Here is a 16,196-nt window from a genome sequence, read left to right as displayed (position 1 = left end):
AACCAGACTGCAGAAATTTATTGTTGCTCCATTGTTGACTGGCAGTGAACAAGCTGTTTTCAGTCATTTCGGGGAATATTGCTTCCTAGTGAGCAGCTGTTCTAACAACGTGGTGTCGTTTGGGCACTTTGGTCTGCTTCAGTAAAGTTCAGTTTGAAAGTAAACAAAACATGTGGGACATTTCTCTGTATTACTGAGCCACTCCAGCTGAATCAAATCAAATCAAAATGATTTAATTTATAAAGCGTTTTCCTGCCAAAGGCAACACAAAGTGTTTTACATGGTTAAAAACAAGTTATGCATGTTAAATTAAAACAAGCCTTCATACAGGAAATTAACATAGCAATGTAAAAACACACTCATACTCACACAGACGTCAACACGCATGCACAGTCAGAGCAGTCACCCTCCATTCTACACAAGCACACCAGGAGCCAGTCCACCCATGTCCACAGAGGCTGCCACTGCAACCACCCAGATCAAGGTAGGCCAGAGTCTACACCACAGATGTAAGGCTGCAGTGCAGGACCCCCAGCCAAGGGCAATCACTGGGGCAAAAACCCCCAGACTGAGCAGGCAAAGCTCCTGGTGCAAAGGATCCCCATGAGAAGAACACTGGAGTTAAAACTAAAATTAAAACTAAGATTAAAAGGCCCTATAAGAACAAATAAGGTCAGTCTCTTTTTAAAAGCATCAACAATCTGCAGCCCTAAATTTCTCTGGCAGGCTGGTCCACAGACAAGGACTGTAATAATGGAGTGAGGCCTCGTCGGAGGTTCTGGTCCTAACCTTTGGAATAACTAAAAGACCGGTATAAGAGGACCTTGGGGTCTGCAAGGGCTCATCATTTAAAAGCATGTCAGATGAATAAAAAGGCCAAAGACCATTAAGACAGTTATAAACCACTAAAAGAAGCTTAAAATCAATCCTGTGTTCTGGTCCTCATCAGAACTCGTGCTGGTGAGTTCTGGAGTAATTGCAAGTTAGAAACACACTTTTTGGAAAAAACCAGAAGGCAGGGCATTACAGCAATCTATTCTACTAGAAATAAAAGCATCAGCACCTCTGTGCTGGCAGGAGAGAGGAATGGACGACTGGGGATGTTTTTAAGATGATAAAATCCAGTTTTTGTTATATTTCTGAGAAGGACTGAAATGATGTAATTTTTGTAAAATGATCTATCTCTTGTCTTCAGGACTGATAATAAAAACTTCAGTTCTGTGCTGGTTGAGTTGTAAGAAGTTCTCTGCCATCCGTGACTTAATATCTAAATTACAGTTTAAAAGGGAGTTAACTGGCTCCAGGTCATCAGGAGACCCAGTGATGTAAAGCTGTGTATCATCAGCATAGCTGTGGATATCAATGCTGTGTCTCCTGATGACATCCCAAGAGACAACATGTATAGATTAAAAAGAAGTGGGCCTAAAATTGATCCTTGGGGAACCCCACACTTGACTTCATGGATTCTTGAGGAACATGTTTCCATACTTACATAAAAGTGTTGATCTGTGAGATAGGAGTAAAACCACTTAAGAACAGTACCTGAGAGGCCCACCAGACTTCTGAGTCTGTCTAATAAAATCTGGTGATCTACTGTATCAAAGGCAGCGCTTAGATCCTGTAGAACCAGGACTGAAAGTTTCTCTAAGTCCAAGTTACACCTAAGGTCATTAACAATCTTTAAAAGGGCGTCTCTGTGCCGTGGTTTGTCCTAAAACGAGACTCATACTTTTCTAAAATATTGTGTTTATGTAAAATCTCATGTAATTGCATAAAAACAACTTTTTCAATTATTTTACTTAAAAACGGTTGGATACAGGTTGATAGTTATCAAGAATGTCTGGATCTAGATTCCTCTTCTTCAGAAGGGGCCTTGCCACCACCGTTTTACAGGCAGATGGGAAGACGCTCGTCTGAAGGGAGCAGTTTACAATGTCTAAAAGCTCTCGCTCAAAGAAACCATGAAAAGTTTTAAAGGTGATGTGGGAATTGGGTCTAAAAGCCAGGTTGTTGGGTTTAGTTGGGAGAAAACTCGACCAAGCATCTTTGCATCAACCAGGAGAAACTCTCCAGTGTTTCCTTGGGTAAAAACAGAGGTTGAGGTCTGTTAAGATCAACATTTTGTTGGAACTAATAGTACTGATCTTAACTCTGAAGTGGTCTGCAAAGTCCTCGCATGCAGCATCTGATGCTGCCATGGAGGACTTGGTAAAATCTGTTTTTATTAAAAGACCTTAAAAAGGAATTTGGGGTTATTCATGTTTTCTGTAACAAGATTGAAACAATTAGGTGTTCTGGCTTGTCTGACTGTTTTATTGGAGGTTGCGAGTTTTAAAAATTCTTAAATAAATAATGTTGTTTTCCTCCATTTCCTCTCTGCTCTTGCAATTTCTCTTGAGGTCTTTCATTTCTTTGTTTCTCCATGATGGTGTGAATTTGTTATAGTTTTTAGGTAGAGCTGCAGCATTGATGACTGAATTCAATTTGCTGTTAAAATTATCTACAATAAAAATCACATTATGCAGGTAAAATCTGAGCAGGAGTTTGGTTTAAAATGTCAATAAAACTTGCAGCTACTTCGGCAGTTATATATCGTTTCCTCACAGTTCTCACCAAAGCCTCCTGGTGGATAAACCCGATGATGTTAATGACACAGTAGTGGACTGACACAGCCAGAGGACAGACCTGCAACAGCAATAGAGGACACACCAGTGGACAGGCCATAGGTTACAACCAGGTCCAGGGACACCAGTGGACAGGCCATTGGTTAGGACCAGGTCTAGAGACACACCAGTGGACAGGCCATAGGTTAGGACCAGGTCCAGAGACACACCATTGGACAGGCCATAGGTTAGGACCAGGTCCAGAGACACACCAGTGGACAGACCATAGGTTAGGACCAGGTCCAGAGACACACCAGTGGACAGACCATAGGTTAGGACCAGGTCCAGAGACACACCAGTGGACAGGCCACAGGTTAGGACCAGGTCCAGAGACACAACAGTGGACAGACCATAGGTTAGGACCAGGTCCAGAGACACACCAGTGGACAGGCCATAGGTTAGGACCAGGTCCAGAGAAACACCAGTGGACAGACCATAGGTTAGGACCAGGTCCAGAGACACACCAGCGGACAGACCATAGGTTAGGACCTGGTCCAGAGACACACATGTGGACAGACCATAGTTTAGGACCAGGTCCAGGGTGTCCTCTGTTGTAAGGCTGTGTAACAATTTAAAATATTATTTTAAAATATTAAAAAACTCCTTAGAGTGCTGCCCGGCGGCTGCTGCCTCAGTCTGCCTGATTCTGTTTGGATGGGTTGTACTGGAAAAAGATTTTGATGCACCTGTGTAATGACAATAAAGTTTTTATTTATTCATTCTCAAAGAGCAACATAGTTGTTATCAATATGTAGGTTAAAATAACTAGTTATTCAAATTTTGATATATTGAGTGTGTAACAGCTAAAGAGGATGATAAGACCCACCAGCTGCAGCAAGCTTTTCCAAGATGTTCCAGAACCAAATACAAGACCAGTTCAAAATCTCATCCAACACAACATAAAATATCAGTTCATAAACCTGCTCCAAAATCATTTAGAATACCAGTCCATAAACCAGGTCCACAAACCATTTACAAAATTAGTCCATAAACCAGGTCCACAAACCATTTACAACACCAGTTCATAAACCAGGTCCATGAACCATTTACAAAATTAGTCCATAAACCAAAACCATTTAAAACATCAGTTCATAAACCAGGTCCACGAATCATTTACAACATTAGACCATAAACCAGGTCCACGGACCATTTACAACACCAGTTCATAAACCAGGTCCACGAACCATTTACAACACCAGTTCATAAACCAGGTCCACGAACCATTTACAACACCAGTTCATAAACCAGGTCCACGAACCATTTACAACACCAGTTCATAAACCAGGTCCACGAACCATTTACAACACCAGTTCATAAACCAGGTCCAAAATACTTTGGAATACCAGTCCATAAACTATTTACAACACTAGTCCATAAACCAGGTTCATAAACCACTTAGAACACCAGTCGCTAAACCATTTACAACAGTAACAACAGTAGTAGTAGTAGTCCATTAACTAGGTCCAAAATAATTTGGAACACCAGCTCATATACCAGGTCCATAAACCATTTAGAACACCCATAAATAAACCATTTACAGCACCTGCACATAAACAAGGTCCATATACCGCTTAAAACACCATCCATAAACCTTTTACACCACTGGTCCATAAACCCAGTAAAGATAAAGTCCAAACATATTTCTTGACAAGAAAAATCTGAAATCAAAACCAGACTAGAAACATCAAGTCCAGAGTCTGCCCAAACTCTCCTTCAACCAGTACAAAAACTGGTTCATAACCAGTCCTAATGTCAGTATCATGGATCTACATAGAGACAAAAGACTGAGACAGAGACACTAAGATGAGACAAAACATAAAGAGACACTAAGACAGAGACAGAACAGAGAGAGAGAGAGAGAGAGAGACTAAGACAGAAACAGAAATAGTGAGACAGAGACAGAAACACTGAGACAGAGATGCTAAGACAAGACAGAAACACAAAGGCAGAGACACTGAGACATAGACACCAGCATGAGACAGAAACACAGCGACACTAAGACATGGGCAGAGACAAGGAGACAGACACTGAGACAGAGACAGCAACACAGACACAGACACTATAACGGAACAAAACACAGAGAGAGACACCAAGACAGAGACAGAAACACTGAAACAGAGACACTAAGATGAGACAGAAACACAGAGACAGAGACACTGAAACAGAGACAGAAACACTGAGACAGAGACACTAACATGAACACAGAAACACAGAGACACTAAGACATGAACAAAGACATGGAGATAGAGACACTGAGACAGAGACAGAAACACAGAGACACTAAGACGAGACTGATACGCAGAGACAGAGACACTAAAGCAGAGACAGAAACACTGAGACAGAGACATTAACACGAGACAGAAACAGAAACACTAAGACATGGACAGAGACACAGAGATAGAGACACTACGACAGACACAGAAACACAGAGACAGAGACAATAAGACAGAGACAGATACACAGAGACAGAGACACTATGACAGACACAGAAACACAGAGACAGAGACATTAAGATGAGACAGAGACAGAAACACAGACAGAGACACTAAGACTAGACAGAAACAGTAAGGCAGAGACACTAAGGCAGAGACAGATACACATAGACAGAGACACTATGAACGACACAGAAACACAGAGACAGAGACAATAAGACAAAGACAGATACACAGAGACACTATGACAGACAGAGAAACACAAGAGACAGAGACAATAAGATGAGACAGAGACAGAAACACTGAGACAGAGACACTAAGATGAGACAGATACACAGAGACAGAGACACTAAGACAGAGACAGACACACTAAGACGGAGACACTAAGACGAGACAGAGACACTGAGATGAGACGCAAACACTGAGACAGAGACACTAAGACAGAGACAGAAACACAGAGACAGAGACACTAAGACGAGACAGAGACAGTGAGACAGACCAAATCCATGTTGACAGACCAGAAGATCATTTGGACTGAAGCTGCTACGATCCCCAACACCAGAACCTGGAGGACAGCCATGTTTTCATTCATATCAGCTGTTTAAGTTAAATCATCACTGTCGCTGTCAATAACAACCGATGAATCACATCAGCTCAGGGATTATTTCCAGAAGTCTCCTCACTCTGCTTTAACATCACAAAGCTGCAGATTAACTCTCTCCAGCATTCAGTCTGTCAGCGTTCCCGCCTCCTTCTGGCAGCTCGCCTGACAAAAGGCCAATTCAAAGCCAAGTGCTCTCGACGGCGTCTTAACAAGCCACTGGAGAGCCCTCGAGCCAGGGCCTGCTGGGTAAACCCACCACACACACACTTTCCTCCAACAGATTGACCAAAGTAATTGAGTCTCCATTTGCATGCGTGAGCTTTCATCATCAGCCCGATCGTCCACACAGAAGAGTCCAGGACGGATGAGTGCATCGACTAAACACACCAACAGCAGGTGGTGATGAGTGTGTGTGTGAGGAAGAAAAACGTTGTTGGTTTGCTAGGGTTGAAGTGTGTTAATGACTGTTTGAGTGTGTGGGATATAAATGGATGAATAAGCTGTGTTCTGACTAATGCAACATAACAGAGAGCCGGATTCTGCTGACACGGAGGAAAACATGGATCCATAAAGAGCCGATGCCTCCAAGACCCGATCGATGCTTGCAGAGATGGCAGCAGATGAAGGAGGAGGAGAAGAAGAAGAGGCTACAAGGTTGGACAGAAAGCATGAAAAAGCAAGCAGCCAGCTCGGTAAACCAGTCCATAACTAGCCTACAGCTAAAACCAGTCCGGAACCAGCCTACAGCTAAAACCAGTCCAGAACCAGCCAACAAGTTTTTAGCCTACAGCTAAAACCAGTCCAGAACCAGCCAACAACTAAAACCAGTCCAGAACCTGCCTACAGCTAAAACCAGTCCAGAATCAGCCTACAACTAAAACCAGTCCAGAACTAGCCAACAACTAAAACTGTTTAAAACCATTGTAATACCAGTCCAAGATTAATCTAAAGCCCACCAGGTTAAAAGCTCTCCAAAAATCATCAATCAATAATCCTAAAACCAGACTAGAACCACCCCGAAACCAGTCTAACAACAGCCTACAACCAGTCCAACTATAAGTCTAAAGCCAGCCCAACAGCAGCGTACCACCAGTCCAAGCCAGTTCTCAACCAAGTTCATCATCGAGTACTGAAGCAAGTCTAAGGAACTGGTCTAAACCAGTCCAGAAACTAAAAAACCTAGGCAAATGCGAACCAAGACCAGTTTAGGTTTTCTTTATGACTGAAGGTCATGTGTGTCTGAACTGCTAGTCTCGTTTCTTCCTGAAACATCCCTCACCACCAGGACAAGAGGCACTTAATTACTCTCCTGGCTTCTTTTGGCCTCATCTTCTTTTCTTTAGATGACACTTTTCGTGCCAATTAGGTGGCATCCATTGCCATCCACTTAATTAGAGGCATTAATGTGATTTCTTTGCACATAGTCGGGCAATTAGTGGCGCTGATTGAGTTTCATTCGATTAGCCTCCGCAAACACGCTAATTGACGGCGGAGCTGCAGATGCAACATGCTCAGGAAAACCTGGCTTTTTGGAGCTGGAGGGCGTTTGTGTGTGCGCCTGTTTATACAAGAGTGTGTGCTGATGTGTTAAGTGATGAATTTTAACACTAATTTACTGCTTCAGCTCCTCTAATCGCTGACGGACGTGTGCAGTTTGGTGGAGTATGGAGATGGCTCGGGCAGGACAAACTCCACAGAGAATCAAACCTGCAACCCTCCAGGCTGCAGAGGTGCCTTGCTGAAACACAGGGGCTGCAAAGATACAGGGAGGTAAATCACTGAGAGGTCAGAGGGTCAGCTAATGATTGATTTCAGGTAAGTTGATGGAGAGGCAGAAATTCAAGATATTGATGAAAAAACAAACAAATCTAAGACAAGTCCTGCCTCGAAAACCACTTTTCTTCCACAGGTGTGACCTGAAAGTTCATATTTTCAACCATTAGTGGGTCTAAAGACAAAATCTGGCAAATGATCAATTCACAGCAGATTAACTGATGATGTGAATATCAACTTTTGCAGGTTTGATCCTGAATAAAACTTTAGTCACAATAACGACAAAAAATTTTAAACTAGTCTAAAAGTTAGTCTAAAAAGTGGTCTAAAAACTAGTCTGAAAGCTAGTCTAAAAGTTAGTCTAAAAAGTGGTCTAAAAACTAGTCTAAAAGTTAGTCTAAAAAGTGGTCTAAAAGTTAGTCTAAAAGCTAGTCTAAAAACTGGTCTAAAAACTAGTCTGAAAGCTAGTCTAAAAGTTAGTCTAAAAAGTGGTCTAAAAACTAGTCTAAAAGTTAGTCTAAAAAGTAGTCTAAAAACTAGTCTAAAAACTAGTCTGAAAGCTAGTCTAAAAACTAGTCTAAAAACTAGTCTAAAAGCTAGTCTAAAAGTTAGTCTAAAAACCAGTCTAAAAGCTAGTCTAAAAGTTAGTCTAAAAACTAGTCTAAAAGCTAGTCTAAAAGTTAGTCTAAAAAAAAGTCTAAAAGTTAGTCTAAAAAGTGGTCTAAAAACCAGTCTAAAAGTTAGTCTAAAAACTAGTCTAAAAGATCTTAAAAACGAAGCTGAAAAACATTTCAAAAACATTTTAAAAGCAACTTGTCCTAAAACATATGACAACCGAGTCCAAAACCAAGGATAAGATCAGCTTTTAATGGGTCAAAAAAACAGTGCTACACCAGCTGAAAACCACCTCAGGCTAATTCACCACCAAGTCCAAAAAGGAAATGGAAGAAAGAAAAAAACCACATACAGTACATCTAAAACCAAGTCCAACATGAGCTAGAAAAAGTCAAATTAGAGGTAAAACTAGATGGGAAATAAAGTACCACATTAGTCCAAACCCCTCTAAAATATGGTATACAAGTTCTAAATCACATAGAAGAGCCCATGTAAACCTGGGCTTAGAATCCTAATCTGAGTTCATGAATAAATCAGTATATTAATGTAAAATAAAATGCTATAAGGAAACCTCCATTTGGCTGGTTTGCTCAACTGTCACAGAGAAAAGGCTTAAATATTTGCTGGTTTTAAGCTCTAAATGGGGATAAATTAGTTTTATCAGGATATCTTACTGTAAAAATTATAAACTATTCTCCTAATAATGATGAATTAAAGTGAATGCTAAACACCCAAGAATTTTCCAGAAGAAAACATTATCAGCTTCCTTTTATGCTACAAACAGATTTCCATGTTTGCTCTAATTAAAAAACAGAAAACATGTAAATATTTAGTGCAATGTGTAATCAGTGTTGAAGTCTTGTATGGTATGGTAATAAAACATGGTCAGGGCAGGTACTGTGCCAACAGGGCAGAGAGCCGGAGCAATTAGCAGAGACATTACATATCATCAGCACCGATGTGGGGAAACAGATGAGGAGTTCTAATTAATATACACATCATCAACACAATCTGTGTGTGGTAGTGTGTGTGCTGTGAAAAGGGTGTATCAGATAGATGGACCGACAGTTGTTGTAATAGGTGTACTGGTCTTACGTGCAGACTGGGATGGTAGGTGAGGAGTCCGTTATCGCACAGCGTCACATACTTCTTCTTCCACTCCTTGTTGAGGGATTTGCCGCTCCTCTTTAGCAGCATGCCCTGCAGGAAACAGCAGGTTAAAAACATCTGGTTAGATACCACAAAGCAACTTCCACTTCATCAGTTTCCTTCCTGTGACCAAATTTACGCTGCAGGGAGAACACCGAGACACTCTGAAGACAACAAACACTGTAAAGGTGAATCTTTCTACTACATTCATCTGAACTCTCATTAGGACACGTTTAAGGCAAAGCAGGAAAACTGGATTAAAACATCTTTCCTGTCAAAAAGGAATTTTTCTCTCCACTGTGGCCTCGCGCAGCTCAGGGTGGAGGATTGATCTGTTTAGCTCTAAAACCAGGAATCATCCTTTCTAAAGATGCTACAATCCCACAACCATATACTGAAACCAAACACCCAAAAATGTTTTAATGACCCATCAAAACGGACCTTCCCTTAGCTTAGAAATCCACTGCTATGCAGATGATACTCAACTATACTTATCAAAGTAACCAGAAGAAACCAGTCAGTTCAACTTCAAGCACGTCTACTGGTCCTAAAACACCAAGCTGACTACCAGCCATCAATGAACATCTGTGTTTTTACAACCGATTAAATGCTGTTCAGCAGTTTGTCTTGATTTCTCTTTGCCTGTTTCTTTTACAACCAATAGACCGAGCACCATGAAAGCAACAGAGTTCTCATGAGGCACATTTTTAATTTACTTATGAAATTCAATGAAAAACAACAGCAAGAAAATGGGTAAACGCTGTTTTATGTTTATATTAATATAGCTGATATACTTGTTGAATACCACAGATTAACCTATTGTTACCTTCTGCACCCCTTTCACACATATACATGCTAGGCCTGGTCCTGGCAACTGAATTTGGTCTGATTGCCCACACATGATGCCCTTAAGGCTCATTTGTGCTCAACGCAGGAGACGAATATGTAGAGATTCAAAGTCCGTCTCCTGCATCGGTTATGCGTGTAATTTGGTCTGTTTTCAGGGAGCTTAGCTAGCTGTCACTTGAAGCAGAAGCAAAACGATACCACTGGAAATTGCAGGGACAGTGCTGAGAAGAATCGCTGACATGCGACCAGCAAAAGAAACAAACTAGAGAAGAAGAAGAGAACCAGGAAGGGAACAAAAAAGCAGAAGGGAAACCGCAAAAGAACTGTAGAAATTGTGCAAGCTTTTGAAGAGAAGTGTGTTCAGGGTGCATTGGGAAATGTGGCATCAACAGACTGAAGGTCACTGATTGGTCAGAGAGTAACGCCATTAGATTGGTAATGACAGCGACTTTTTCACAAGAACCCTGACATTTTCAAAACCTGGCAACAGCGACTCTGCCATATTAACATTGTTTGGCAACAACCAATAAACACCAGAAGAAGACAAAGATGACAAAGATGACCGTACGTTTTTTTGGTGTCTGTGGTTAATGAAAAGCCATAGACCAAGACAACAATGTCCTCCATTGTTGTGCTGAATACAAAGTATGTCACAAGACTTTCTGGCTGCCTTGCTGTAACAACGCTACCCACACTGAGGCATTAATCAATTGTCAACAACCTAAACCGAGTTAAGTCGAATCAAGTATGTTCTAGTGTAGGCCTACAGGGCTTTTAAATTCAGATGACTTAAAAAAACTGTATTTGGACTTAAACAGCTCCAGAGCATAGAAGAAGAAGAAGGCATTGACCATGCAAAGAATGCTATCTAATCATAGTTACCCTGGATGGCATAACCTTGGTTTCCAGGTTTTCCAGGAAGGGTTATCTAACCAGCAAATCACATGGAAGCACCTCAGTGTATTTAGTCATGTAGTCATGGTGAAGATGACTTGCTAAAGTTCAAACTGAGCATCAGAATGAGGAAGAAAGGGGATTTAAGAGACTTTGAACATGGCATGGTTGTTGGTCTGAGTATTTCCTAGGATTTTCACCCACAACCATCTCTAGGGTTTCTAGAGAATGGTCTGAAGAAGAGAAAATATCCAGCGAGCAGCAGTTGTCTGGACCAGAATGCAGCAGAAGACCACATCGAGTGCATCCTGTCAGCAACAGGAAACTGAGGCTACAATTCACACAGACTCACCAACACTGGACAATAGAAGATGGAGAAACGTTGCTGGTCTGATGAGTCTCCATTTCAGCTCCATATTCAGATGCTAGGCTCAGAATCTGGTGGAAACATTGTGAAAACATGGATCCATTGCTGCCTTGGATCAAAGCTTCAGCCAGCTGCTAGTGTAATGGTGGTGGTGGGGGAAGTGGGTGGTTTCTTGGCCTGCTTTGGGTATCTCATTCCACAGCCATTAAAACACCAGGATTTCTAATAAGCTCTTTACCTGATCACTGTAGTCACAGATTTTTGTCACTATTTCTCAGTTTCATCCCCAGAGGCTAAATCAGAGTCCTAATTGTAAAACATCCTGATTGTCTGACTCTGGATGTAAATGAGTGCAACAGTCGGTGGAGTGAAGGTAACGAGCTTCCAGCCAGAACAACATTTTAACGTCAGAACGCTGCAGCAGAGCTGAAAGGAGCTGGATGTAGGGAGGTGTGGGGAAATCAGCACTTATTTAATTGTCTGAGTCTTTATTTCTCTCTCCTACACACATCAGCCGCGGCTGAGCGAGCGTTTAGGCGAGCGCCCGCCCGCTCGCCGCCCACACTTCATTTGAGCCGCATTCATTAGGTGAGAGGAAAAGAGCAGGAAGGTCAAAAGGAATACGAGAGAGAGAAAAAGAAAGAGGGATGGGGAAGAGAGGGAGAGTGGGAGGCGGCAGTGGGGGATAAAACTGTCTGCTGATTAGCAATTACAGCCGTGCTGCCACGCGTGTCACTTCACTGGACCTCGGCAGCATTAACACTCCGACTCAGGATATTAATAGAGTCCAGCCATGGAGACGTGAGACGGACAGAAGCCCCGGCCGCTCAGCTTTCATTAAGGCAGTGGGTGGTGGTGGGACAGGGGCGGCGCGCCCGGGGTGACCCCATCGCCGCCGCCGGCTCCGTTAGCGTAATTAGTGGAGACATAACGCCATGAGAGACGTCTCAGAGCAACTGAGAGGGGACGCAGGCAGCGGCGGGACAGGACAACGTGGTGACAGACGGATTCATGTCCATAGATGGTCCAATACGTCTCTGTCCACAGACGGTTTAACACGTCATCGTCCACAGATGGTTTACCACGTCTCCGTCCAGAAATTGTCTAACAGGTCACCATCAGCACATTGTCAAACACATCTCTGTCCGCCGATGGTCAAACACATCTCTGTCCACAGATAGTCCAACACGCATCCCCGTCCACAGATAGTCCAACACGTCTCCATCCGCACATGGTCCAACATGTCTCTGTCCACAGAAGGTCACTTGAATGTTTGCTGTTATGTCTTCACTGAAATAATCAAACCTGCTGAGTTTTCCTACTTTAATTGCAAACAATGAACTAATCATCTTCGCATGCGGGTGAGCTCTACGCTGGACTCGTTGCAATTCTCCCACTGACCAGGCATCAGAGTGGATGATGCCATCATCTACCTGCTGCACCGGGCCCTGTCTCACTGTGAGAGTCATGTTCCTTGACTTCTCCAATGGTTTCAACACTATCAGGCCATTACTGCTGCAATGACAATGGAGAAGGCTGGTATGGACCAACATCTGGTTGCATGGACCATCAACTACCTCACGAACTGGCCACAGCACGTGGGGATGCATGGCTGTGAATCAGATGTGGTAGTCTGCAGCACGAGGCCCCCCAGGGGACGGTGCTCTCACCGTTCCTGTTCACAATGTACACTTCAGACTTCAGCAACAACCCCTCTGAAGTTCTCTGATGATCATTGTTGGCTGTGTCTGGGGGCAATGAGCGGGAATAAAGGGGGGTCATTACTGGTTTTCTGGACTGGTGTGAACAGAACCATCTGCTCCTAAATACCAGCAAGACTAAAGAGCTTGGTCTTGCTGGTACACACACACACAAACACAGAGGTGACCAGACACTGAGATAGTGGACTCACTTAAGTACTTGGATGTTCACTTCAATAAAAAATCGGACACCCCATCACCCCGTCTATCTGCCACACCATCACCCCGTCTATCTGCCATCCCGTCACCCTGTCTATCTGCCATCCCGTCACCCTGTCTATCTGCCATCCCGTCACCCTGTCTATCTGCCACCTCATCACCCTGTCTATCTGCCACCCACCACCCTGTCTATCTGCCACCTCATCACCCTGTCTATCTGCCACTCATCACCCCGTCTATCTGGCACCCCATCACCCCGTCTATCTGCCACCTCATCACCCCGTCTATCTGCCACCCCATCACCCTGTCTATCTGCCACTCATCACCCTGTCTATCTGCCACTCATCACCCTGTCTATCTGCCACTCATCACCCTGTCTATCTGCCATCCCGTCACCCTGTCTATCTGCCACTCATCACCCTGTCTATCTGCCACCCCATCACCCTGTCTATCTGCCACCTCATCACCCTGTCTATCTGCCACCCACCACCCTGTCTATCTGCCACCTCATCACCCTGTCTATCTGCCACCCACCACCCTGTCTATCTGCCACCTCATCACCCTGTCTATCTGCCACCCCATCACCCTGTCTATCTGCCACCTCATCACCCTGTCTATCTGCCACCTCATCACCCTGTCTATCTGCCACCCACCACCCTGTCTATCTGCCACCTCATCACCCTGTCTATCTGCCACTCATCACCCCGTCTATCTGCCACCCCATCACCCTGTCTATCTGCCATCCCGTCACCCTGTCTATCTGCCACCCCATCACCCTGTCTATCTGCCACTCATCACCCCGTCTTTCTGCCACCCCATCACCCCGTCTTTCTGCCACCCCATCACCCTGTCTATCTGCCATCCCGTCACCCGGTCTATCTGGCACCACTCAGTTATATGTAAGTAACTAATTATTATTATTTTTAAATTCTTAATCTAACGTCTCTGTAGAACATGTGTATAGTATCTATTGCTGCTGCAGTTGTTTTTGTCCCCTTTATTCTCTGTGCCCTCTCCTTTGTCTACATTCTTGCTGCTGTTGCATGTAAATTTCCCCACTGAGGGACCAATAAAGTCTTATTTTATACTATCTAAATCACATAACCTAAATGTCCAGCTGCTATTAAAGACATTGAACCAACGACAGATTTCTTTTTATGCCACACATTATTCTAGACAATGAACTAACCACAGACATTCTAATTTCCTGTTGTCACTTCAGACTGTGAAGTCATCACAGACACTTGAAGGTACTACTGCTATTTCAGACACTGAAATAGACACTGGACTTTCCTGCTTTTATTGTTGACAGTGAAATAAACACAGAAGTTTGAATGTCTTGTAACTACATACACTGAACTAATTGCAGATGTTGGACAGCAGTGGCTTCAGCTCCAGTCATGAGGCTGTGAAACAGACCATTGTGTGTGCGCGCAGCAGCATCAACAGGGCTTCCCCACGGTGCGCTAAACAGGACTTGACGAGCTTCCTGCTGTGGTGAAGCGAAAGCTGCCGGCAGCCGTGCAGCTGTCAGGCCAGCTGATCATCCATTACTGCCTGTTAGTGAGCGCCGAGCTGCAACATGTTCCCAGGCGCTGAGAGGACGTGTGTTTACATCAGCGAAGACTTTCCAGGTCAGCCAAGTCATGTGGGATTTCATCCATCTCAATCAATCAAACAGCCAAATCTACAGCTTCACCGACCAGCTGAGAGCAAGATTTGCTCATAATTAGTAAGAGATGCAGAGACTAATCACTAGAAATGTTCCTGAAGACGACGCGCACCTAAGAATAAGATGTTTTTCATAAAAATGTGACAAAATAAAAAATTCTGGATGTAATGAATAATTTCTGGCTCATATTTGTTCCAAACCCAGAAAAAAAAAAAGTTTGCAGTTTGAAAGGAAAACCAAACATTTGTTGGTGAATAAACGACTGGAAAACCACAGTTTGCTTGTTATTCGGTCCCTGAACACTGCTGAGGCGGCTGGACTGAACTAAACCAACATTTCTACCTCTTTCCTCTCCAAACCGTCAGTGACATCAGCGGATTAATTCCTGCCATCCATTCAGAGGATGGCAGGCGATCAGTTTGCATGAGAGGAAGGCTAATTGAAACCCTCCTGATGGGTAATATCTTTCATTATTCACCTCTGCAGGCTTTGTGACACACACTCTTATTTTACCTTCAGGAGGCGCAATGTTGGGTGGAGGTGGGGGGCTGCAGCCATGACAGCTCACAAGGTCTCCTTACGGAGGGTGGATGTGAGACAAATACATCCTCAGATGTACTCAGTTCTGCATCTGGGTGAAGTATTGAGGGGTAGTGCTCAGGAAAAGGTCGCTTGCTTGGGGGGCGACAAGATGAAGTCATTTGTTAGGCATCTGAAAACGTCCCAGGGCATTAGGGAGGTTTGTAGGTTCAAGTTGTGTTCAAAAGTGTAGGAGCAGGACGTCTTCAGAGACGGATATTCCTACCTAAAAACACTCTGTCCTCTTTCACGACAAGGCACTTGAACGCCTCGGTGAAGTATTGCAGGGTAGTGCTTAAGAAAAGGTCGCTGGCTCCGGGGAAGCCGAGAGATGAAGTCATTTGTTAGGCGACACATCGAAACATGTTCCCAGGCTCGTACCTGAGGCCTCGGATTAAAGACCACAGCTGTCACGTGTCCTGCACACGGATGGAAGCGTGGAAAGAAAAGAAGGAAGGTGTGCTTAACAAAAAATCCAACTTTCAGCTTCCGGCTGAAGTTAAAAGTGATGAAAAGAACATGGACCTCATTAAACTCCTCCCTCCATTGTCTGGAGCTCTGCACAGATAAAGGAGCTTTCTCTAAGAGGCTGCCAGCCTATTGATACTGACTAATCTACCCTCTAATCACTCAATCAACCCCCCCATTCTGCTCAGACAATGGACTCTTCCAGGGCCTCC

General features: G+C 43.6%; 1 protein-coding gene across 4 annotated transcripts in view; it reads right to left on the bottom strand.

The window, feature by feature from the left end:
- Positions 1-16,196, bottom strand: part of LOC121635536 (arf-GAP with GTPase, ANK repeat and PH domain-containing protein 1) — a 128,006-nt gene that overhangs the window by 57,080 nt on the left and 54,730 nt on the right. For all 4 annotated transcript variants that reach the window (XM_041978741.1, XM_041978742.1, XM_041978743.1 and 1 more), the window contains one exon: positions 9,183-9,287. In XM_041978741.1, the coding sequence (XP_041834675.1) occupies positions 9,183-9,287 (105 nt within the window). The remainder of the gene's footprint in view (positions 1-9,182; positions 9,288-16,196) is intronic.

This window comes from Melanotaenia boesemani, chromosome 24, assembly GCF_017639745.1.
Source record: "Melanotaenia boesemani isolate fMelBoe1 chromosome 24, fMelBoe1.pri, whole genome shotgun sequence".
NCBI lineage: Eukaryota > Metazoa > Chordata > Actinopteri > Atheriniformes > Melanotaeniidae > Melanotaenia > Melanotaenia boesemani.
The sequence above is the reverse complement of the archived record's forward strand: the minus strand, read 5'-3'. Positions and strand labels throughout refer to the sequence as shown.